General features: G+C 36.2%; 1 protein-coding gene across 2 annotated transcripts in view; it reads right to left on the bottom strand.

Moving 5' to 3' along the window:
• GRIK2 (glutamate ionotropic receptor kainate type subunit 2) overlaps positions 1 to 26,069 on the bottom strand; it is a 770,475-nt gene that overhangs the window by 291,942 nt on the left and 452,464 nt on the right. For both annotated transcript variants that reach the window (XM_049897980.1, XM_049897988.1), the window contains exon 9: positions 829 to 942. In XM_049897980.1, coding sequence (XP_049753937.1) covers positions 829 to 942 — 114 coding nt within the window. The remainder of the gene's footprint in view (positions 1 to 828; positions 943 to 26,069) is intronic.

Raw genomic sequence — 26,069 nt, 5'->3', positions numbered from 1 at the left:
ATATAAATGCTAAAAATGTGTAATGGTTTGTTCTGTACATTAATCTTACATTTTTTTCTATCCGGAGACTTAAGAACGGGTATTGTAATAGCCTATTCTATAGGTAGAAAGTAAGGGATGGATAATATAAGAGCTCACTGCTTATCCTAAAATTAAAAATTTCTTCTCCATATAGCATAGTAGACATAAGTGAACATTACTGTGTGATCTAATTAAAATATATAATTACAAGAAGGTTAAAAATATCTAGCTTATCAGTATTAATTCTGTTGATGGTGAAAATATTTCTGGCTTAAAGAAAGCAGTTGTCATTTGATCTCATTAGGGAGATTAATAAAGTAAAAGTAACTCTGCATGATGAAAACAATTACATTGAAAGCAAAGTTAAAACATAATTATAATGGGAAAAAAATTAAAAATAAATGCCATAAACCCTGAAATATATTTGTAGGAAATGAAAACAAAGTTCACATTCAGCTCAAGTAGCTATAGTAATACAGCTGCATGTCTAGGTATTTTTCAAATCTTGACATTGAAAATTCTTCATAGTAACTGATTTTATAGAAACGTAAAGATTTCCAGTAATATATGAAGTCATATTATTAATCAACATAAGCAGCCCACACATTAATATAATTTACATCACTGAAGACTAACAAAATAAAACTGTAACTAAATTAATATTGACTCATCTCTTATACAGTAATTGCTAAAAAAAAAAAAAGGCATTACATTCTGTTTATTACTGCTCCAATCATAATGTCCTTTTCTATTCACTTCCACGTATACCTACATTTATTGAAAAAGAATGAGAAAACAAATACTTACCAAAATGGTAGTAACAATCAAAGAACGATTGGATAAGGAATCTGTGATGTTGGCTGGCTTTCCCTTTTGACTTTCTGTCATGTTCAGGCCACTGGCTGGATCCCAAGTTCCAATCTATAAAACAGCATATGTACTTTGTAAATTGTCTATCGTGCACCCGGGAGAGAGTACTGCAAGAGAAAGTTAAGACTGTTAACAATTACTATTCACCTCTGCTGCATTACCTCCTGTCATTAAAGTAAAGGCTGCTTGTTTTAAGCCTGATTCACTGTTCTGTGAAGTGTGCCCAGTGAAGTGTGACATTAAAGAACGAAATGATCCACTGCACTTCTGCAGTCAGTAAAGGAGCTTAATTTTCCATTCAAACTTTCATTCACCAAATAAACCATATTTGATGATAATTTGATAGCTGGCTAAGAACTCATTAATAGCATATATCTTTTACTGTGATGGATCTATTTCATCTGCTCATTATAAAGATATCATGCCACCGCATATGGACAAACTAAAGGACAGGGAAAAACCTGGAGATCCAGGACAAATTAGTAAGTGAAGGCAGGCTTAAAGGAGGCATTGGCTGGTATCCTGCATAACCCTCAGGAGGGCAAAATGATCCTCAGAATTACCTCTAGAGCTTTTAGAAACACCCATTTATACCTTTAAAAACACTTTCAGAAAAGGAGGTTATAGAGCTGTCTTATCTAGATAACACATTCTAATACTTCTGTTCTCAATTGTACTCTGTCTATAATACGTATTTTAAAGTAATTAATTTAACTACAGGTAGTCCCCAACTTACAACTATTCAAGTTACGATGAACCACACTTATGACCATCTTTTATTTATATATATATACATATCTTATCATTAGTAATATGTACTACATACAATGTTGGAACGCATAATTTGCTGATTCTTAGACGTTCGGTTGCAGATGTCCAATATTATGATTTACTGTTCAAACCACTACCACATAGCAGGTTATGGCAATACTAACGAAAACTAAAAAAAAAAAAAAAAAAATGAGGTATTCAACTTATGTCAGAAGCAACTTAGGATGGAGTCAACAGAAAGGAAGACTGTCATAAGTCAGATACCACCTGTAATACCGTTTAATAAATTAGGTCACCTCTCAGCATTTGGACATTTTCCACTCACTGAATATGCCTTTGGGATGACACACACAAGCCTCTAGAGGACAGAGTGCCACTAAATGCATCGATCAGGTGGTTCACATGAACCTATACCAATGCACTACCGTATAACAATAGGCATGCCTAAAGGAGAACATAAGCAAAGGAGATGTGGTATCAATAATTCTTTTTTTTTTTGTTCCCCTCAAACCTAGGAATCATAAATAGTGAAATGTCCCCTGTCCAATTCTCTGACTTGTTTTTCTCAAAGGGAAGGAAAGCTATTAATTTTCCTGTAAAATAAGCCTTTGCATACATATTGAATTATCATAGAAAAAACATTGATTTACCGGGTATTATTTAGATCTACCTAAATGTGCTAATAGGGGATTCACTAGTATTACCTTACCAAGACTAAATATCAATATCCTTCTATTTTCTATGTATTTCATCATATCCACTTTTTTTGATCTCTGTTTAATTTATATGGCTTTCCTAATAACCTCCTAAAATGCCCATCTTCCTTTAAATTGGTGAAGCACAAAAATAGAATCATTAGTAACTTTGTTATTCCTAAGACAAGATGTCATTATAAAAATTATATATAAGCTCAAACCTTAGTGTATTTTTTCAGCAATACATTTAACTAAATAAAAGGATCAATAGGAACATCTTTTTTAGTGATGCCTGAAAAAATCTCTACCATGTGTCATGGGCTGAATTGTGTCTTCCAAAATATGGCTTGGAAGGCAGCTATGTCATCACTAGAGCCCTGGTGGCACAGTGGTTAAGAGCAATGGCAAGCTACAGCTGCTAACCAAAAAGTCAGCAGTTTGAATCCATCAGCCATGCTTTGGAAACCCTACGGGGCAGCTCTACTATGAGTTCTATTATGAGTTGGAATCAACTCAAAGGCAACAGCTTTATTTATACCACCGATAACAAAATATGTGTTGGATTCCTAAATCCCTACATTTGTGGACCCCCATGTGTGTGTCAGATGGTCATACTGTTGGAGCTTGTATGTCGTTATGATGCTGGAAGCTATGCCACCAATATTTAAATACCAGCAGGGTCACCCATGGTAGACAGGTTTCAACTGACCTTCCAGACTAAGACAGACTAGGAAGAAGGACTTGGCCATCTACTACTGAAAAGAATTAGCCAGTGAAAACATTATGAGCAGCAGCGGAACATTGTCTGATATAGTGCCAGAAGATGAGCCCTTCAGGTTGGAAGGCACTCAAAAGACGACTGGGCAAGAGGTGCCTCCTCCCGTTGATGGAGTCAAGCTTTCAGGACCTTCATTTGCTGATGTGGCACAACTCAAAATGAGAAGAAACAGCTGCAACATCCATTAGTAATTGGAACCTGGAATGTACAAAGTAAGAATCTAGGAAAATTGGAAATCATCAAAAATGAAATGGAACACATAAAGATCAATATCAGTGAGCTGAAATGGATTGGTATTGGTCATTTTGAATTGAACAATCATATGGTCTACAATGCCAGGAATGACAACTTGAAAAGGAATGGCATTGCATTCATTGTCAAAAAGAACATTTCAAGATCTATCCTAAAGTACAGCACTGTCAGTGATAGGATAATATCCATAGGCCTACAAGGAAGACCAGTTAATATGACTATTATTCAAATTTACACACTAACCACTAAGGCCAAAGATGAAGAAATTGAAGATTTTTACCAACTTCTGCAGTCTGAAATTGATTGAACATGCAATCAGGATGCACTGATAATTACTGGTGATTGGAATTTGAAAGCCGAAAACAAAGAAGAAGGATCTGTAGTTGGGAAATATGGTCTTGGTGATAGAAATGATGCCGGAGATTGTATAACTGAATTTTGCAAGACCAATGCCTTCTTCATTGCAAATACCTTTTTTCACCAACATAAAAGACGACTATACACATGGACCTCACAGATGGAATACATAAGAATGAAATCAACTACATCTGTAAAAAGAGACTATGAAAAACCTCAATATCATCAGTCAGAACAAGGCCAGGGACTGACTGTGAAATAGATCATCAATTACTCGCATGCAATTTCAAGTTGAAACTAAAGAAAATTAGAACAAATCCACAAGAGCAAAAGTACGACCTTCAGTATATCCCACCTGAATTTAGAAACCATCTCAAGAATAAATTTTACCCTTTGAACGGTTAATGACTGAAGACCAGAGGAGTTGTGGAATGACATCAAGGACATCATGCATGAAGAAAGCAAGAGGTCATTAAAAAGATAGGAGAGAAAGAAAAGACCTAAATAGATGTCAGAAGAGACTCTGAAACTTGCTTTTGAACATTGGGTAGCTAAAGCAAAAGGTAAAAATAATGCAGTAAAAGAACTGAACAGAAGATTTCAAAGGGAGGCTTAAGAAGACAAAGTATTATGATGACATGTGCAAAAACCTGGAGATAGAAAACCAAAAGGGAAGAACATGCTCAGCACTTCTCAAGCTGAAAGAACTGTAGAAAAAATTCAAGCCTTGAGTTACGACATTGAAGGATTCTATGGGAAAAATATTAAATGATGCAGGAAGCATCAGAAGAAGATGGAAGGAATACACAGAGTCATTTTACAAAAAAAATTGGTCGATATTCAACCATTTCAGGAGGTAACATGTGATCAGGAACCAGTGGTACTAAAGGAAGAAGTCCAAGCTGCACTGAAGGTATTGGTGAAAAACAAGGCTCCAGGAATTGATGGAATACCAATTGATGGAATACCAATTCGTTTCAACAAACGAATGCAGCACTGGAAGTACTCATTCATCTATGCCAAGAAATCTGGAAGACAGCTACCTGGCCAACTGACTGGAAGAGATCCATATTTATGCCTATTCCCAAGAAAGGTGATCCAACCGAATATGGAAATTATCAAACAATATGATTAATATCATGTGCAAGTAAAATTTTGCTGAAGATCGTGCAAAAGTGGCTGCAGCAGTATATAGACAGAAAACTGCCAGGAATTCAAGCCGAATTTAGAAGAGGATGCGGAACCAAGGATATCATTGCTGATGTCAGATGAATCCTGGCTGAAAGCAGAAAATACCAGAAAGATGTTTACCTGTGTTTTATTGACCGTGCTAAGGCATTTGGCTGTGTGGATCGTAGAAAAGTATGGATAACATTGCAGAGAATAGCAATTCCAGAACACTTAATTGTGCTTATGAGGAATCTGCACATGGATCAAGAGGCAGTCATTCAAACAACGAGGGGATACCACATATTTTAAAATCAAGAAAGGTGTGTGTAAGGATTATATCCTTTCATCATGCCTATTCAATCTGTGTGCTGAGCAAATAAATCAAGAAGCTGCACTATATGAAGAACGTGGCATCAGGATTGGAGGAAGACTCGTTAACAACCTAAGATATGCAGATGACACAAACTTGCTTGCTGAAAGTGAAGAGGACTTGAAGCACTTACTGATGAAGATCAGAGACCGCAGAGTTCACTATGGATTACACCTCAACATAAAGAAAACAAAAATCTTCACAACTGGACCAATAAGCAATATCATGATAAACAGAGAAAAGATTGAGGTTGTCAAGGATTTCATGGATCCATGATCCATGACCAATGATCAACACCCATGGAAGCAGCAGTCAAGAAGTCAAAAGACATATTGCGCTGGGCAAATCTGCTGCAAAAGATCTCTTTAAAGTGTTAAAAAGCAAAGATGTCACCTTGAGGACAAAGGTGTACCTGACCCGTGCCATGGTGTTTTCAATTGCCTCATATGCATGTGACAGCTGGACAATGAATAAGAAAGACCAGAGAAGAATTGATGCATTTAAATTGTGGTGTTGAACAAGAATATTGAATATACAATGGACTGCCGAAAGAACGAACAAATCTGTCTTGGAGGAAGTACGACCAGAATGCTCCTTAGAAGCAAGGATGGCAAGACTACATCTCACATACTTTGGACGTGTTATCAGGAGGGATCAGTCCCTGGAGAAGGACAACACGCTTGGTAAAGTAGAGGGTCAGCGAAAGAGGAAGACTTTCAGTGAGTTAGATTGACACAATGGCTACAGCAAAGAGCTCAAAGACAGCAAAAATTGTGAGAATGGCACAGGACCAGGCAGTGTTTCGTTCTGTTGCGCATAGGGTCCTATGAATAGAAAAAGACTCAAGGGCACCTAACAACAACAACACTTCTGCATGTTATCAGGTCTGGAAGTACGGGGTTTCCTTTGTTATGTTAATGATGCCCTATCAGTGTAGGGTGTGTTCTAGACCTAATCACTTCTGAGTTATAAGGAGCAGCTGAGATACAGAGACAGGTAAACAGACAAGGGGGAAGACAAATATTATCCGAAGACAATGAAGTTAGATGAATCTACAAACCAAGTAGCTCCAAGGAATGCCAGCTACTAGAAGTCCTAAGGGGCAGTTCTCTTCTGTCCTATGGAGTCATTATGAGTCATGATTGACTAGTTGGTTTGGTTTTGGTTTAGGAGCTAAAATAGACAAAGATAGACCAACCCCTACAGTCTCAAGCTGAATTCTGACTTCCAGCCTGCTAAGGAGCCCTGCTGATTCAGTGGTTCAGTGTTACAGCTAATAACCAAAAAGTTGGAGCTCAAATCCACCAGCTACTCCTTGGAAAATGGGGTGGACTTAACAGGTAACTATGAGTTGGAATCGATTCAATGGCCACAGACTTGGGTAGCCTGCTAAACTACGGGAAAATAAATTTCTGTTCTTTAAAGCCACTCACTTGTATTTTTGTTACACCAGCATCAGCTAACTAACAAGCCATGTTTTCACATATCTAGTTAGTTTCTGGAAACCCTGGTGACGTAGTGGTTAAGTGCTTAGATGCTAACCAAAAGATCTGCAGTTCAAATCCACCAGGCGCTCCTTGGAAACTCCATGGGGCAGTTCTAATCTATCCTATGGGGTCGCTATGAGTCGGAATCAACTCGATGACAACAGGTTTTGAAATTAATTTCTTTCTTATCATGAAAATTATATTTTCCTTATGTTTTCTCAATAAAGGAAAATGTCAAATAATTCAATAGGAAAAAAAAAGATTGATTAAGCATGCTTTCTAAAGTAAATTGCCTAATGGCCAACTAAATCACTCTAGTTTAGACGTGACTATCATGTTATCAGGGAGCCCTGGTGGCGCAGTAGTTAAGTGCTCAGCTGTTAACTGAAAGGTTGGTGGTTTGAACCCACCAGTGACTCCTGGGGTGAAAAGACCTGGAAAACTGTTCCCATAATGATTATAGCCTAGGAAACCTCATGGGGCAGTTCTATTTTGTTCTATGCAGTCGTTGTGAGTTGGAATCGACTCGGTGGCACACAACAACAACACCACGATGTTACATAGACAAAGTCTTACTCTAATTCTCCCCTGGGTTGTACAAATGGTTAAATGCTGTTATTTGGGTTAGGTGTCATAGAGTCAGTTCCAACCCATGGTGATCCTATATACAACAGAACAAAAACACTGGCCCAGTCCTGTGCCATCCTAACAATTGTTACTATGTTTGAGCCCATTTTTGCAGCCACTGTGTCAATCCATCTTTTGAAGGTTTTACTTTTTTTGCTCTCTACTTTACCAAGCATGATGTCCTTCTCAAGGGATTGGTCCCTCATGACAACATCTCTAAAGTAAACAAGAAGCATCTTCATTCTCCCTTCTAAGAAGCATTTTGGCTGTACTTCATCCAAGTTAGATTTGTTCCATTTTCTGGAAGTCCATGATATACTCAATATTCTTTGCCAACACCATAATTCAAAGGCATCAATTCTATGGACTTCCTTATTCATCATCCAGCTTTTGCATGCATATGAGTCGATTAAAAATACCGTGACTTGGGTCAGGTGCACCTTAGTCCTCAAAGTAACATTTTTGCTTTTGAACACCTTAAAAAGGTCTTTTGCCGCAGACTTGCCCAATGTAATACGTTGTTTGATTTCTCAACTGCTGCTTCCATGGCCATTGATTGTGGATCCAAGTAAAATGAAAACACTGACAACTTCAATGTTTTCTCTATTTATCATAATGTTACTTATTGGTCCAGTTGTGAGGATTTTTGTTCCATGTTGAGGTGTAACCCATACCAAAGGCTGTGGTCTTTGATCTTCATCAGTAAGTGCTTCAAGTCCTCTTCACTTTCAGCTAGCAATGGTGTATCATCTGCATATGACAGGTTGTTAATGAGTCTTCCTCCAATCCTGTTGTATTCTTCCTCATATAGTCCAGCTTCTTGGATTATCTGTTCAGCATGCAGATTAAATAAGTATGGTGAAAGAATACAACCCTGATGCACACTTCTCCTGATTTTAACTGTGCAGTATACCCTTCTTCTATTTGAAGGACTGCTTCTTAGCCTATGTACAGGTTCCACATGAGCACAATTAAGTGTTCCGGAATTCCCATTCTTTGCAATGTTATTGATAATTTGTTATGATCTACATAGTCAAATGCCTTTACATAGTCAATAAAACACAGGTATATACCCTAGACAGCTAAAAACAATGACACAAACAGACATGTCACAATATTCACAATAGCAAATAAATGGAAACAAATGAAGTGCTCCTCAACAGATGAATAGAAAAGTAAATATGGTACATACATATAAAGAATACTATGCCACCGTAAAGAACAATGATGGGTCCACAAAACATATTATAATATGCCTGGAGGGCATAATGCTAAGTGAAACAAGTTAAGCAGATAAGGACAAATATTGTATGATCCCTCTTTCATAAGACAAGAATAAATAAATATAGAGAGACCAATATTCATTGATAGTTACCAGGGAAAGGGGGGGAGGGGAAAGTATGCTTTAGACTGTAAAGACTTGTTATTTTTAGTGATGGGAAAACTGGCACTGAATGTGAATGTAGAGAGCACAGGACAAAAAAAAAAAGTAAAAACAAGTGTTTGAGTGTATATGGATGGGTATAGGCAAATTGGTTTATGGGTAGGTGTGCACATAGATGAGAACCAACCGAAGTATCTATAAAACCCATTGCCGTCAAGTTAATTGCAACTCATAGCGGCCTTATACGTGTAAATACAAATATGTGGGTGCAGACACATATATTCATTGAAGACACAAATACAGATACTCCTCAGACATAACCAAACATCTTCCAATATTGGTTTTCTGGGTTTGAAGACTCAGGACCATGGTCCCATGACTCAATCAACTCACATAACAGTTCACAAAAATCATGACCCTACATCCTAGGAAAGTAGCATCTAGGGTCTTAAAAGCTTGAGAACACTCATGTAAGACACAACTGTGGGTCTCTACTCACCAGAAGCAAAACAGTAAGAAGGTAACCAAAAGCTTAGAGAAGAAACAAGTCTATAGGAACCACAACCTCATCTACCCTGAGACCACTGACTGTTTTGACTGGGGTCACAATAGTTGGTCCCAGATAGAATGGGAGAAAAACATGGAGCAGAACATATTATCATGTTATCAGGAGGGATTAGTCCCTGGAGAAGGGCGTCATGCTTGGTAAAGTAAAGGGTCAGCGAAAAAGAGGAAGACCCTCAACAAGATGGATTAATACAGTGGCTGCAACAGTGTGCTCAACCATAATAATTTTTGTGATTGGCACAGGACCAGGCAGTGTTTCATTCTGTTGTACACAGAGTCACTGTAAATTGGAACTGACTCAATGGTGCCTGACAACAACACATACATATAATCCAGTCAAACTGGAACATTACAGAACAGCGGACTCCTGGAGACTATCATCCTAAGATACTCTTTAAACATAGAAGCAAGGCTTTCCCCTGAAATCACCTTTTAGCAAAATAGCAGTTTTGCAAACAAAATAAAGGATATTATCCATATGATCAGCAACCTACTTAAAAACCGTCAGTATGAGACTAGAAGGTCAACAATTACTCAAAAGCAAGGATGACAAGCTAAGGGGGTAGGCAAATTAGATTACTGGAAAGGGAATAAACAGAACACAATTAAAGAGAATGTTGACATACTGTGATAAATGTAACTAATGTCACTGAACTATTTGTGTGGAAATTGTCAAAAGGGAACCTAACTTGCTGTGTAAACTATCACCAAAAACTCAATAAGATATTATTTAAAAAAAAAAAAAAACTATGGAGCACAGTTGTACTCTGACACGTACTGGATCTAAGTCTAAGCGCACCTTGAGGCAGCTAACAACCATTCTAATTCAGGTCAATAATGAAAGGCCTTTACAGGCCAGGCAGGTAACATCAACATATGAAGTAGTAGGTATAAGCCAGGAGTAGGAATGTCTACACAAGGTGTACAGTTTGTAAACCTCACAAAATTTCAAAGTAAGGGCCAAAATCCTGATTCTGCTCTGCTCACAGAGCTGTAAGCCTTGAAAATGCATTTTCCCAGAGCAAAAAGCACCCAGAAAGTCATTACTCAGGCCAGTAGAGGCACTGCAGGAGATGAGCTAGAAGAGCCAAGAGAGCCTAGAGTGCCTGACCAATATAAAGTATTTCAAATTTAAAATCATTAAAAATATTCTGTTGGCTAAAGAAGATACATCTGCAGATGCTATTTTGCAGTGACTGCCACTTTTCTATCCCTGGTCCATAATTAATACCTATCACACATTTGTTCCCTTAGCTTTTGTTTCCTTTCTTTTTCCACCATTGGCTAAATAGCTAGGTTTTTCAGACGTATAATTCTACCAGTCAAAGCACTGGCAAACATCAATTACCCAATGTCTGCCTAATGACACCCTCAAATTTGATCAATAAGTTTTCCAACTTTCTAACCAAATCACTAGTATAAAATATTGATCATCTTCCATGATTACATTTTATAAAATAATAATTTAGTTAAATGTTCATGCATTTAAATATGCTTAGTTTCATTCTTTGTTATGTGCTTTTCCAGTATTATTTGGGGGTAGAGAATTCTGACTTAGATAATTTCCTATAGTCATAAGCATTAAAGATCTCCTTTTGTAAATCTCAGATTTCTTAGCAGAATATCTGAAGTTTCAGAAATTTCAATGGCCTTAAAATTCTAAATTGTATAAAATTTTGTATAATTCCTAGATTGTAAAAAAAAAAAAATTATTATTTTTTAAAGGTCCTTTTTGGGGACAACATGATTCAGTACTTGATATCAATTGAAGAAACTGTCACTAGTGGGTTTTTTCCTTATCTATTTTTTTTTTTTTTTTTTTACTAGAGCCATGGGCTAAAAGTCAAGACAGTTTTTTTTTTCTTTCTATATTTCTATATTTTTTTATCTTTAGAAGAACTGTTTGTTTTGTTTTAATAAGATTATTAGCAAGTTTTTTGAGAGTTTTTTTCACTTCTGTTGTTGTTAGGCACCATGAGTTCGTTCCAACTCATAGTGACCCTATGTAAAACTGGATGAAACAGTGGCTGGTCCAGCTGCATCCTCACAGTGCTTGCTGTGTTTGAACACACTGTGGCAGCCATTGTGTTAATCTACCTCATTGAGGGTCTTCCTCTTTTTCACTGACCCTCTACTTTACTAAGCATGATGTCCTTCTCCAGGGACTGGTCCTTCCTGATAACATGTCCAAAGTACATGAGATGAAATACAAGCTTCTAAGCAGCATTTTGGCTGTATTTCTTCCAAGACAGATTTGTTCATTCTTCTGGCTGTCCACGCTATGTTCAATATTCTTCACCAACATCAACTCTTCGGTCTTCCTTATTCATTGTTCAGCTTTTGCATTCATACGAGGCAATTGAAAATATCGTGGCTTTGGTGAAGCACACCTTAGTCTCAAAGTGACATCTTTGCTTTTGCAACACTTTAAAGAAGTCTTTTGCAGCAGATTTGCCCAATGCAATACATCATTTGATTTTTTGACTGCTGCTTCCATGGACATTGATTGTGGATCCAAGTAAAATGAAATCCTTGACAACCTCAATACCTTCTCCATTTATCAGGATATTGCTTATTTGTCTAGTTGTAAGGATTTTTGTTTTATGTTGAGGTGTAAGCCATACTGAAGGCTGTGGTCTTTGACCTTCATCAATAAGTGCTTCAGGTCTTCTTCACTTTCAGCAAGCAAGGTTTTATCATCTGCATATCACAGATTGTTAATAAGTCTTCCTCCAATCCTGATGCTGCATTCTTCTTCATATAGTCTAGCTTCTCGGATTATTTGCTCATGGTGAAAGGATACAACCCTGACACATACTTTTCCTGATTTTAAGCCATGCAGTATCCCTTCCGTTCCAGTGATTGCCTCTTCATCAATATACAATTTCCTCATAAGCATAATTAAAGTGCCCTGGAATTCCCATTCTTCACAATGTTACCCATAATTTGTTAAGATCCATGTGATGGTTAATATTGTGTGTCAACTTAGCTGGGCTATGATTCACAGTGTTTATGTGATCACTCCCATGATGGAATCTGCTGTGATTAGCCAATCAGTTCAAAGGGGGTTTCCTTGGGGATGTGGCCTGCATCCAAATACAAGCATACATTCTGGCTTTTTGCTCACTCTGGGTCCTGTGGCTGCCTCCTGTTCGTCTGACATCTGGCTCTTGGGACTAGAGCTATCAGCTTATCTGCAGATCTTGGGATTCATTGATCTTCACAGCCTGAGAGCAGGAGCCCTGCTCTCCGACCTGCCGATTTTGGGTTTGCCAGCCCCTGCGGCTACATGAATTGAGAGAAGCCTCTATCCTGATCCATGGACTTGGGACATTCCACCCTCTACAATCACTTGAGCCCTTTCCTTGATATAAATCTCTCTCTCTACATATATTTATACACTTTAATGGTTTTGCTTCTCTAGAGAGCCCAACCTAGGGCAATCCACATAGTTGAATGCCTTTTCGTAGTCAATAAAACACAGGTAAACATCTTCCTGGTATTCTCTGCTTTCAGCCAAGATCCTTCTGACATCAGGAATTATATCTGTCATTCCATGTCCTCTTTTGAAACCAGCAAAATTTCTGGCAGTTCCTTGTTGGTGTACTGCTGAAATCATTTTTGAATTACCTTCAGCAAAATTTTACTTGCATATATTAATGATATTTTTTGATAATTTCCTCATTCTCTTGGATCATCATTCTTTGGAATAGGAACAAATATGGATCTCTTCCAGTCAACTGACCAAGTAGCTGTCTTCCAAATTTCTTGGCATAGATAGATTCAAAAAAAAAAACCAAACCCAGTGCCGTCTAGTCGATTCCGACTCATAGCGACCCTATAGGACAGAGTAGAACTGCCCCATAGAGTTTCCAAGGAGCACCTGGTGGATTCAAACTGCAGACCTTTTGGTTAGCAGCCGTAGCTCTTAACCACTACACCACCAGGGTTTCCGCATAGACAGATGAGCCATCCAAACTTGAATCCATTTATTAAAACATCTCAATTGGTATTCCATCAATTCCTAGAGCCTTGTTTTTTTTGCCAATCCCTTCAGTGTAGCTTGGACTTACTTCAGCACCACTGGTTCTTGATCATATGTTACTTTTTGAAATGGTTGAGCATCGACCAATTCTTTTTGGCACGGTGACTGTGTATTCCTTCCGTCTTCTTTTGATGCTTCCTGTGTAGTTCAATATTTAGCCCATAGAATCCTTCAAAATCGCAACTGGAGGCTAAAATTTTTTCCTTAGTTCTTTGAGCTTGAAAAATGCCGAGCATGTTCTTCCCTTTTGGTTTTCTAACTTCAGGTCTTAGCACATATCATCATAATATTTTACTTTGTCTTCTCAAGCTGCCCTTTGAAATCTTCTGTTCAGCAATTTTACTTCATTAATCTTCCTTTTGCTTCTACGTTGAAGTGCAAGTTTCAGAATCTCTTCTGACATCCATTTTGGTATTTTCTTTCTTTCCTGCCTTTTAAATGACATTTTGCTTTATTCATGTATGATGTCCTTTATGTCATCTACAACTCCTCTGGTTTTCGGTCATTAGTGATTAATGTGTCAAATCTATTCTTGAGATGGTCTTTAAAATTGGTGGTTTATATCCAAGATCGTACTTTGACTCTCATGAACTTATTTTAATTTCCCTTAGCTTCAACTTGAACTTGCACATGAGCAATTAATGGTCTATTCTGCAGTCAGCCCCTGGCCTTGTTCTGACTAATGATATTGAGCTTCTCTGTTGTCTCTACACTGACCACAGATGTAGTTGATTTGATTCCTGTGCATTCCATCTGGCAAGGTCCAGGTGTATAGTCACTGTCTATGTTTTTGAAAAAGGTATTTTCAATGAATAGGTCATTCATCTAGCAAAATTCTATCATTGGATCTTCTGCATGGTTTCTATTGCCCAGCCCATATTTTCCAACTACTGATCATTCTTTGTTTCCAACTTTCACATTCCAATCACCAGTAATTATCAGTGCATCTTGATTTCACGTTTGATCAATTTCAGACTGCATATGTTGGTAAAAATCTTCAATTTATTCATCTTTGGCATTAGTGGTTGGTGTGTAAATTTAAATAATAGTCATATTAACTGGTTTTCCCTGTAGGTGTATGGATATTATACTATCACTGACAGTGTTATACTTCAGGATAGATATTGAAATATTCTTTTTGATGATGAATGCATGCCATTCCTCTTCAACTTGCCATTCCCAGCACAGTAGACCGTATGCTTGCCCAATTCACAATGGCCAATATCATTCCATTTCAGCTCACTAAGCCTAGGATACTGATCTTTACGTGTTCCATTTTATTTCTGACGGCTTCCAGTTTTCCTAGATTCATATTTTGTACATTCCAGATTCTGATTATTAATGAATGTTTGCAGCTGTTCCTTCTTATTTTGAGACATGCCATATCAGCAAACAAAGGCCCCAAAAGCTTGACTCCATCACGTCCTTAAGGTCAATTCAATTTTGAGGAGGCAGTCCTTTCCCAGTTATATTTTGAGTACCTCACAACCTCAGCTCTTTTTCAGACAATGTTCTTTATCAGACAATGTTGTGCTTTTATCCATAAGATTTTCACTGACAAATTTTTTTAAGTAGATTGCCAGGTCCTTCTTCCTAGTCTTAGTTGGGAATCTCCACTGAAACATGTCCACCATGGGTGATCCCGCTAGTATTTGAAATATCGGTGGTATAGCTTCCAGCATCACAGCAACACACAAGCCACCAGAGTATGACAAACTGATAGATGACTGGTGGTTTTCACTTCTAAAATGGGAAAAAATCTAAGCACTGTTGACCTCACAGAATGTTTTTAATTAGGGTGAATCTCTACATTTTGGTTTGCCCAGGCACTTCAGGTGTACAAGTGTCTTCTTGGTGAAAATACTAATGGCACCCTCTTGTATGCTTAAAAATACCATTGTTTGGCTAATAAATTATATGGTCACCCTAGTAATAAAGATTAAATTAGAAAGACATATGAAAATACTTCAAAAACCATACAGTACCATAGAAAGTCATGGAATCATTCATCTTTAATTTAATTTGCTCTTCAAAACCAAACCCACTGCCGTCAAGTCAATTCTGACTCATAGCGACCCTACAGGACAGAGTTGAACTGCCCCACAGGGTTTCCAAGGAGCACCTGGTGGATTCGAACTGCTGACCTTTTGGTTAGCAGCTGTAGCACTTAACCACTATGCCACCAAATTTGCTCTTATGGTCATAAAAATAAATCAAGTTTATTATTGTCAATAGTATAACATGCAAAGATTTTAAAAAAAGGAAAATACATTTAAACATTGAACCTAGGTACATACCCAAAGCCAGTCATAAATAATCTTTCAGTGAACCTCCTTCCAGTCCTTTATCTACATATATGTTCTTGATGTACTTTTCATCATAAAATGCTCCCAAAAAACACAAAGATACAAAAAAAAAAAAAGCCATTGAGTCAGTTCTGACTCATAGCGATCCCATATGTTACAGAGTAGGACTGAGCTCCATAGGGTTTTCTTGGCTATAAACTTTACAGAAGCAGTATCACCAAGCATTTCATATGCAGTGCCACTGAGTGGGTTCCAACTGCCAACCTTTTCATCAGTATCTCACCCTCTCTCTCAGGGACCTTCTTTTCATCACAGCCTTGTAGTTAATGGTCCAGCCTTTAAAGGGAGGGCCAGGTTATCTGGGCCCAATTACTTCTCCTTCACTTACCATCAGCTGAATTGGGTGCATTACTTCTCTGTGCCACAATTACCTCATCTATTAAAAGTGGAAGTAGTATTATCTATCTCATAGGGTCACTGTTGAGGATTAAATTAGAAAAAAAAATCTTTTCAATATGTTTACAAGTATGCGATAATTATTATATCAATTATCAAATACATCTTGTTTGTTCACTATTGTGAGCATATCTCCTACCATTAAAAGTTAATCGAATCCATAATTTTAATTACTACATAAAATGAACATATCATAATTTATTTAACTATCACTGTTATAAACAAGGCCTCAATGAATATGTCTATTTATAAGCATTTGCTCATATATTTTATTTTAAAACAGATTCCTAAAAGTAGAATTACCGAACCAAAAGAGACAGGAGTTGTTAAGATTCTGAATACATGCTGACAATTTGCTTTTGAAAAGTTTTGTTCTATTTGTTATATTCCCACTGATAGTTCATGAGATTTCCCACAATACAGCTATCTTTCTACCCATTCATCTCTTATGTTAATAGTTGCAACTTACATATTTGAATGATATTACAGTTTTATGATTTGGAAACCCTGGTGGCGTAGTGGTTACGTGCTAAGGCTGCTTAACAAAGGGTGGGAAGTTCGAATCCACCAGGCACCCCTTGAAAACTCTATGGGACAGTTCTATTCTGTCCTATAGGGTCGCTATGAGTCGGAATCGACTTGACAGCCCTGGGTTGGGTTTTTTATGATTGTTATATCTGTATTTCTAGATAATGTGTTTTATTGACATGAAATAATTATTTTTATTCCAGTTAATTATTTTCACCTAGACTTCCAGTGCCTGATAGTAATCATGCTTCCATTACTGGTGTTTGCATTTGTGTGATAAATCACTATCTACATGCTCATTTTCAATATATTTCTCATCTTATCTGTGTCTTTATAAGCAGCTCACCAGTGAATTTTGTTTAACGTCCTAACATTTTTACTTTTTTTTTTTTAACTTGGATCTTAATATTTAGTCTTGCTTCTTTCATAGTGTTTTATTTTCACTATTTCTTTTCTGCCCATTAGTTTTTTGGTACACACATTTTTCTCATGGTAAATTGGGAGATAGCTTTCTTTTAAGTCAACGGATGGGCATCTGCAATTTTTGGTTAAACTTTTGCAATCACATTCTGAAACTGATATTAACTCATAAAAATAAAAATGGCATCTACTAGGTCGCTATGAGTCGGAATTGACTCGATGGCTTTGGTTTTGGTTTTTCTTAGAAAGTTCACTGTTTTGGTCTATTCCCCTGCAACAGAGACTGATGATTCCCAGTTTTGGTTAGCTTAAAAAGGGATTGTGAAAACTGCCTTTTTGATTATTTTTCCTTAAATATTGTGAATCCTCTCTCTCCAAGAGAAAAATTTTTAATTTTTGATATAATCTTTAAAACAATTATTTAAACACATTTCTCAGTATATTTCAGAGCCCTGGTGGCACAGGGATTAAGACCAATGGATACTAACTAAAAGGTCAGCAGTTCAAATCCACCTCGACCCTGTCCTATAGGGTCACAATGAGCCAGGATCAACTCGACAGCAAATTTTTTTTCCCCTCGGTATATTTAACTGCTTTTGATGTTTGTTAGGATTTCTAGCCATAATTTCCTGTTTGTTGAGTGTTGTTTTTCTTTATGTTTCATTGCTCAGTTTATAAACGAAAACTATGTAATATGCTTCTATCTGCTTACATATTTGAAGATTTTTTGTTGTTGTCTTCTTATATAAAGAAAACTTGGCTAGATAAAGTCACCCAGCTGCGTCACAATTTTCTTCCTTCAGGATTCAGTAATTCTTGTTCATTATTTTCAAATATTGTTGAAAGGCTGGGAGAGGCTCTTTGTTGGTTAAATGCTGTTTTCATGAAGGCTTCTAGTATTCTCTATTTTGAAGTTTTAAATCTTAATCAGTATATATATATATATATTTTTTTTTCATTATATTTGCCTAAAATAAAATGTCTTCTCAATTTGCCGAAGGCAGATTTTATTTAGATCATGAAAATTTTCTTCCTTTTACTTTAATTGGTTATTACTTATGTTCTAACTCGTCTGCATTGTCTTTTGAGAATTCACATTATCTGTAAGTCTCATTTCCTAGACAACTCCTACAAATTTCCTGTCTTTTATCTTAATAATTTTGTTTCATTTTTCATCCTTTGAGTTCTCAAAAGCAAGCAAACGAACAAAAAAAAAAAAACCTGTTTTTTTCTTTACTTTCTTTATAATTTGATTTTCTGTCATTTAAAAACTATGATTCAATAATCTCAATTCAGTTTTTTACATGGAAACTTTGCTTGTTCCTTTATTTCTTCCTTGCTTCAGATTGCTTTGTTTTTTATGAATAATTGGTTTAAGTTTCATAAATGAGAGTCTTTGGAAACACCTTGGACTATGAATCAGGTCTTTTCAAATTCTACACTTACATATACACACATAACATATAGGCTCATGAAATAGGTACAATATTTCATGTTTTATATGTATTATTTTACTGAATAACTATAAATGTTTTGTCATGGTGGTATAATTATTATTTCACAGCTTGAAAAACTAAGCCTTAGAAAGAAACTTCAGTGATAAATCCAAGATTTGAAAAAGGGTCAGTGTGCCTTCAGTCAACGTTCTCAATCCCCACCTGAATAGGTTTATCTCCTAGGCAGTAACTGCATTTCAGAGGCAGCCTTCTTTTCTGAATTTTCAGCATTTGAGTCTCCCCTCCTCATTATAGATATTAATATTCTCTATTCGCCCTTATAGAAAATAAGTCTATGTTGTTCTATTATGAAAACAAGGATTTCAAATGGATTCAATTAAAGAATTACATGGCTCTCATCAAATATTTCATAAATAAAGCTCTGAAATGTAGACTGAGTAGGGAGAAAGGGAAGAAAAAAAAATCCTGTATCCTATATTCCAACAATACAGATCTACTGGAGGTTTCCCAAATGACACAAGCTGTCATGACCTCTCTAAGTGTTGTACTTGTCTCAGGAAAAGACAGCCTTCAGTTCAGTCAGTGAGGCAGAGGCATAATATATTGACTGTGCTATCTGATTTAATCTGGAGTCTACACTAACAGCTACTTTTTTTGAGGAAAAAAAACATGTTTTTCCTTGGTGGTAAAAACCAGGATGTGAAACTATATTCCCCGAGGTTAACCAAGTCATTATCTGCACCCCTCAAAATAATTGTACTCCAGAAGAGTGCTGTCTGAGTGCTGCTGCCAGCAAGGTACTTTTTCTTTTTGCAAGATAGGCAAAGAAAATACATGTAAGCATCTTGTGGCCATGACATAAGCATCCTGTGAAACTATCTGTAATCACTAATAATAGTATAATTAATCAGTAACGAATCAGAGTGTGATTATTACAATATTCATTGATTTTCCTGCAATTGCCCTCCCTATGGTTTAGTTTCTCATTTTAACCCATAAGAATACTTGTATAAGGATCTGCCCCAGGACTACCTTGCTCCATTTTCAATGGATTATGATTTTTTCCAACTGCAATTGTTTTAAACTCTTAACGAACCTGTTTTAACCTGACACAGCATTCAAGTTTTTCTCTACAACATAATCTTGATATAAAATATCTTTACTCTCTTTCACCACCTACCCCATACATCTTGAGCGCTGCTTCAAAACTTGGGTCAGACAATCCCTCCTCTGGGTACCAAATGGATGCCTTTCAACTATGCTTCCACACATAACCATTTAAATATGCCTTCAAAACAATAAGTATCACATTGCATTTTAATTATTTTCTTATCTCTCTAGTTGGATCTTAAATCCCCTAAGGATAGGGACTATTTTAGTTTCCTAGGTCAGCCACAACAAAACACTACAAACGGGGTGGCTTATGGAAACCCTGGTGGTGTACACCTGCTAACTAAAAAGTATGCATTTCAAATCCACCAGATGCTCCTTAGAAACTCTATGGGGCAGTTCTACTCTGTCCTATAGGGTTGCTAAGAGTCAGAATTGACTTGATGGCAATGGGTTTGCTTTTTTTGGGGGGGGGTTTGGGTGGTTTATAAGAACAATAATTTATTGTCTACCAGTTGTACAGACTGGAGTCAAGATCAGAGCATCAACCGTGCTGATTCCTTCTAAGGCTTTGAAGGAGAATCTGTTCCATAACTCTCTGCTAGTTTCCGGTAGCTTCAAATATTTCTTGGCTTACAGATGCAGTGTCACATGATAACCTTTTTTGTCTCCATGTCTCTGTGTCTCTTTTCCTCTTTTATGAGAACGCCAATCATACAGGATTAAAACCCATCCCACTCAAATATGATCTCATGTTAACTTAATTGACAATATTTTCAAAGACCCTATTTCCAAGTTGGGTCAATGCAGAGGTACAGGGGTTAGGACTTCAGCATATCTTTTTTGGTGAAACAATTCAATCCTTAACAGGGTCTTTGGCTTACATATTTTTCTAACCCAGTGTTTTTGAACACGGAACATACTAGAGGATTTATTTGTGAAGGCTCTGCCTATACTTGTTGAATAAAGAAGTAATGGTGTTATCTCTTTGAATTGTAGACAATAAACATCCAGTGAATATTTACTGAGTGAATGAATACAATAAGCCGGTGAATTAATACATGTCAAAAACTTGCAAGTTCTTTCAAGCTTTTAACTCTCCAGTCCTATTTTTCATTCATTCACTCATCCATTCATTCATTTGGCAAATATTTGTTGACTATATACTGTGTATCTATTCTATTTACATATTTTGTTTTCCATTTCTTCATGTTTTGTTCAAGCTCTTTCTCACTGTCATAATTAACTTCCGGGAGTATTACACCATATATCTTTGCCATTTATTTGCATTATTTTCCTAAGCTAAAAAAAAAAAAAATTTTTTTTTTTTTATGGACTCCATTTTTTATAATTCTAAAGAATGTTTAAAGTCCTCTTATAATTTTGGTTGGTAACTATGCTTTCTGTTTTTTTTTTTTTTTGCTTTTTTCCCCCTATGTAGATAAAGTACTTTTCCCCGATGATTTTTAAATTATTTAAGTATCTTATTAATTAGTTGGGGAACCCTGGTGGCATTTGGGGAACCCTGGTGGCATTTGGGGAACCCTGGTGGCATAGTGGTTAAGTGTTACAGCTGCTAACCAAGGGTCAGCAGTTCGAATCTGCCAGGCATTCCTTGGAAACTCTATGGGGCAGTTCTACTCTGTCCTACAGGGTCGCTATGAGTCGGAATTGACTTGACGGCACTGGGTTTGGTTTTTTTTGTTATTAATTAGTTGATACAACATTTTTTTTTAGATACTTCTTTCAATGTAAACATCCTTTATTTTATAACTCATATTACTACTTTATATCCAAAAGAATGTTTCTGTTCCCTTTCTTGAGTTACATAAGCCTTTACCTCATCTGTAATTAGCATTTTATAGTTTCTTCTAAGGATGTATGTTTGGTCTATAAATGCAATTAAAATCTCTGTAGAATTTGTAGTAATAATCTGTTTAGCAAGTATATCAGAAACTTTTTCAAGTCAGATCAAAATAAGCAACATGCTGAGCTAAGTTTAAAAATACTGCATTTAAAAGAGTCCAAGTTTATTCAAAGTCGAGAAATAATTTAAGATAAATTATCCACTAAAAGAACAGCTGGCACAATAGATATATCAGGATTCTAGGTGCACTATCGTATTGACAATCACTTAAAAAATATCCATGGTGTGTGAGGGAATGAAAAAAAAAGGAATAAAGTTTTCCGTTGCCAAAAAGAAGAAAAAGAATCTCAGATTATACATTGTTTTGACTTACTGTCAGATGGATATATCTGTGTTAAGCAAAGATTATCAGTAGTACATCTCCCAAGGCCCTTGTGAAATAATAATAAACCACAAAGTACATTATGTTTAAAACGATATTAGCACAATGTGGAATCATAGAATAAATTTGCCTTAAAAAAAAATTACCCCTAGTAATGAGTTGCCTCATAACACATGGCCCATAAAGTGTATACTCACCAACCCTCTTAGAAGACAGGACACCTCTAGAAGTACTGTTTGAGGGTACTGAGAAATGGAAAATTTGGAAGGAATTGTTATTACATTCTGTTTTATATTTGGGAGATGAATAGTCACTCTATTTGATTGAATAAACATTGGTGGACTGTGTATTTCCTGCTAACTAGTATATTATTTGTTTCTGGATAATTTGCAAACCCAGATTTTTTTCAAGCCAAAATGCTTCATGATTAGTGGGGACAGAAATTTTTCAACAGAGTAGTTCTCTTGCTAACGTTAGAGTCCAATTGGAGAGTTTCTTTTTCCTTGCCCTGTCTAACACTGAAATGTTAAATGAAAATTAGAGGTATTTATTTGCGTTACTGTCAAATAACCCTTGATATCGAACTTTAGTAGTAGTATACTTCTATGTGGCTAAATGTTAACAGGAGGGCCATTAAAGAAGAATGGTACCTGATCTCTGAGAGAATCAAGGGACATTTCATAGCAACACATGTGTGCTGCACGCCTGGGAGAATTTCAAACAGTCAAAGAGCAATGACCGGAAACTAGGCTATCTCCATACATGAGCAAATTGGCATACAAGGACAACAGAAGGACCCCTCAGTGACCACTTTCCTAAAACTACCTTCGCACAAGTTTCCACAGGTCTTGGAGTTTCAACATTTGAGAACAACAGTGTTAAGATGAGGACAACTTGATAAGTATATAATCATGTAATGGAAAGTATGATTAATCTAAATACTGGTTTTTCATGTTTAGGAGTTTTATTTTTATCTAGGACAAACTCTATCCTAAATATAACAAAGGAGTTAGAAAATTAAGGGTCATATTTCTACGGGATTAATTTCTTCAGGGTTTAATTTGAAATCAAATCAATGTATACAATTATGTTTAGTATATATGTCTTTGAGGAGCTCTGGTGGTGCAGTGGTTAAGCACTGGGCTGCCAACTGAAAAGGTGGGTGATTCAAACCCACTAGCTGCTCCATGGAAGAAAGATGTGACAGTCTGCTTCCATAAAGATTTATAGCCTTAGAAATCTATAGGGGAGTTCTACTCTGTCCTATAGGGTCACCATGAGTCTGAAATTGATTCAACAGCAATAGGTTTATATATGTCTTAATTTGCCTTCAGTGGATAAAAGAAAAAAAAATCAATATTTGATATTCTCTGATGGGCCAAAATAAGAAATCATGAGGCCTTGAGTAATCCCGCTGATTTCTAAACGCAAATACCATGTGTAAATTTTTTTCTTAATATTTCAACATTCTGAAGGTTCACAGTTATGCAAAATAGTGGCCATAAACAAACTCACATATAACATGCTGATACAGTTCTGAGCCAGGGTACATCATGAATTCTACATAGGAGTTAGACAAATTAAATGGTTAATAGCTCCAAAGACAGACACTAGGCTTGGATCCTGCCTAGGATGCAATTTTGCCTGTTAAGAAACCAATAAAATATTTCTGACTGCTTTAAAAATTATGAGTCAACATCAGCATTGGCATTGCTTTCCAACCAGAGGCAAAAGAATTCTGTTTCTGAGAAAGCTGGGGGTCATTGTTGTCATGGGGACCAGGGGATATATATCAAATGTCACCAAAGAGAAGAAGATAAAAACTGCTATGCATCAGATTGGGTACCTAGAAATCTATCAAAGAAATAGCTCTCACCTTTCTAGGGTGAATTTTCAGGTTTAGACACATTTTGAAGACTGTAAGTTCTATTCAGACACTTTTTTCCTAGGAAGTTAATGAGTACAGGATTCTACAGGCAAGGGAAAGGTCAATAGTAAAGATTTCTATAGACATTACCACTCTTTCTTGAAAATACATGTTCTATAAAAAAATCTTCAAAAAGACATTTTGAAGCCTATTCTGATTCTAAGGCATACATGCCTGTAAACTCAATCAGGCAGGGTTTCACTTTTAATTCTCACTTCTCCATATATTATCAAAAATATGTGAGTTTTCAGTGAGAAGCCTATGGATTGTTAGTATCAGTTTCTATCCTGGTGGGTACAAATGAAAGCAGTAAATATTCAGAAAGCAAAGGTGTTAAAAGTCGGAATAAAGCTTTACTTGAAATTGAAATACGACAAAAATTAAACTCTTTAAAGGTTTGCTAATAAGAATGATCTTGCTTTATGCCCTTTATAGAATTGTGTTAATTTTATAGAAGTCAACAAACATATACATTATAAGATGCCTTTTTATAACCATTTTTTTCTTTCAAGATTTTCCCTAAGGACACACAAGTCAAAACCCAATTTCCTTGTAAAAACATGTTGAGGCAAACACAGGATGTGGTATTTTCTGGTCCCAAACTTGCCCAGGCACCTTAGTACTATCACTAGCCAGAGAAATTCATTGGCTTCATGTTTATGTTTGTTCAACATTAGTATGATATTAAATAGTAAAGTCAATATTAATAAGAATGTATCAGATACTTGCCATCAAGGAGACAGGGTATTCTATTCTCTATATTCTATTTAAATATAAATATCACATTCAAGAGAATGTCATCAAAAGCACCAGAACAGATAACTGACTTTGATGTTGGAGAAAGGCCAGGAGAGGTCCAGGAGAATGACTTTAGGTTAACACCTCTACTTAGAAGTATTCTCTAGTGCAATAAAAATCCATGTGAACAAACAAGAAGATGTAATAGTAAAAGACAGATTTTTTTCTTGAAAAGTACATGAAGTACATTGTACTCACATAGTACATTTAAAAAAAAAAATCACAGGGCAGAATTAAATGATTTTATTCTTGCAGTACAGTATTCTTAGAAGAAGTTCTATTTCAAGTGTAAGTGATCTTTTCCCAAAAGTGGCCTCTAGGGCCTCCATTGCTTATCTTGCAAAGGAAATGCACCATTATCTTGTAGTGTTCTTGACTCAGTTAGCCTAAATTTATTTTGCGTAAAATCCTTCCAACTGTTTTTGCTCTAAATTCTTGAATTCTTTTGAAATTATATTCTAAAAACTTTCTGAATATCTCTGCAACACCTAATGACATTAGTCTCTGTTTTCCTACATCTGACGCTGATCTTAGCACATGGCTAAGCTTCAGGGGACAATTTCTAACAGTAAATTGCATCCTAGTTACATATTCTAAATAAATAACTTGCTAAAAAAAATCTCATTTTATTATCAGTTATGAAGACATTTTTATATTTCCTCCTAAGTATAATCTTTATAATGACAAAACATAGATGCTTATTACATATTTATTACAGGATTAAAAAAAAAAAATGAATAGATAAAATGTGTTGGTCAAAGACTAGACCAGAACTAGGAAAAGGCAGCAGGCGCGGAGGAGAAGAAATGGATAATGCTAGCACTTTAGAAACTTTTTTTTTCAGTTTCCTGGCCAAGTCATGATAAAGCAGTATCGAGGATGGTGCTGAAATTTCTAGCCTCGGAACCTGTAGAGATGATACTTCCAGGTTCTTTTAGACACCATGATATTTTTACTTCAACCTGTCTGGAAAAGAAGCACTTAGTATTCTTTTTTTTTTTTTTTTTGAGATAAGGAATCCAACACAGATGTTGTGTGGAAGGATGAAGTCATACACTTGGTTGCGATAGAACTGGAATCATAAACTCAAGCTTCCTGGACTTCCATCTATTGACCCTTCTAAACTGTCAACTGTGTTAGGTAGGAGCTCCATCTTCTTTACCTATGGTTGGTAATTATTCTTTTCAGGAAAAAAAATAAATAAAATGTAAAATCAGCAAGGCTCCTTCGTCCTCATGGGGCACTTAGTCCCATAATGCAGCTGAAGACAATGTTTTAAAAGACTGAGAAACTTGCCCATAAGCAGCAGATGGCAGAGGTTGAGCCCAATTCTATCTGAATCTAGACCTGGAGTTCTTAACCATTCTGTTGAATTAAAAACTGAAAACATTTTGCTACTTTAACAGTACTTTATTCCACCTGAG

Source organism: Elephas maximus, chromosome 1, assembly GCF_024166365.1.
Source record: "Elephas maximus indicus isolate mEleMax1 chromosome 1, mEleMax1 primary haplotype, whole genome shotgun sequence".
In the NCBI taxonomy this organism is placed as follows: domain Eukaryota; kingdom Metazoa; phylum Chordata; class Mammalia; order Proboscidea; family Elephantidae; genus Elephas; species Elephas maximus.
The sequence above is the reverse complement of the archived record's forward strand: the minus strand, read 5'-3'. Positions and strand labels throughout refer to the sequence as shown.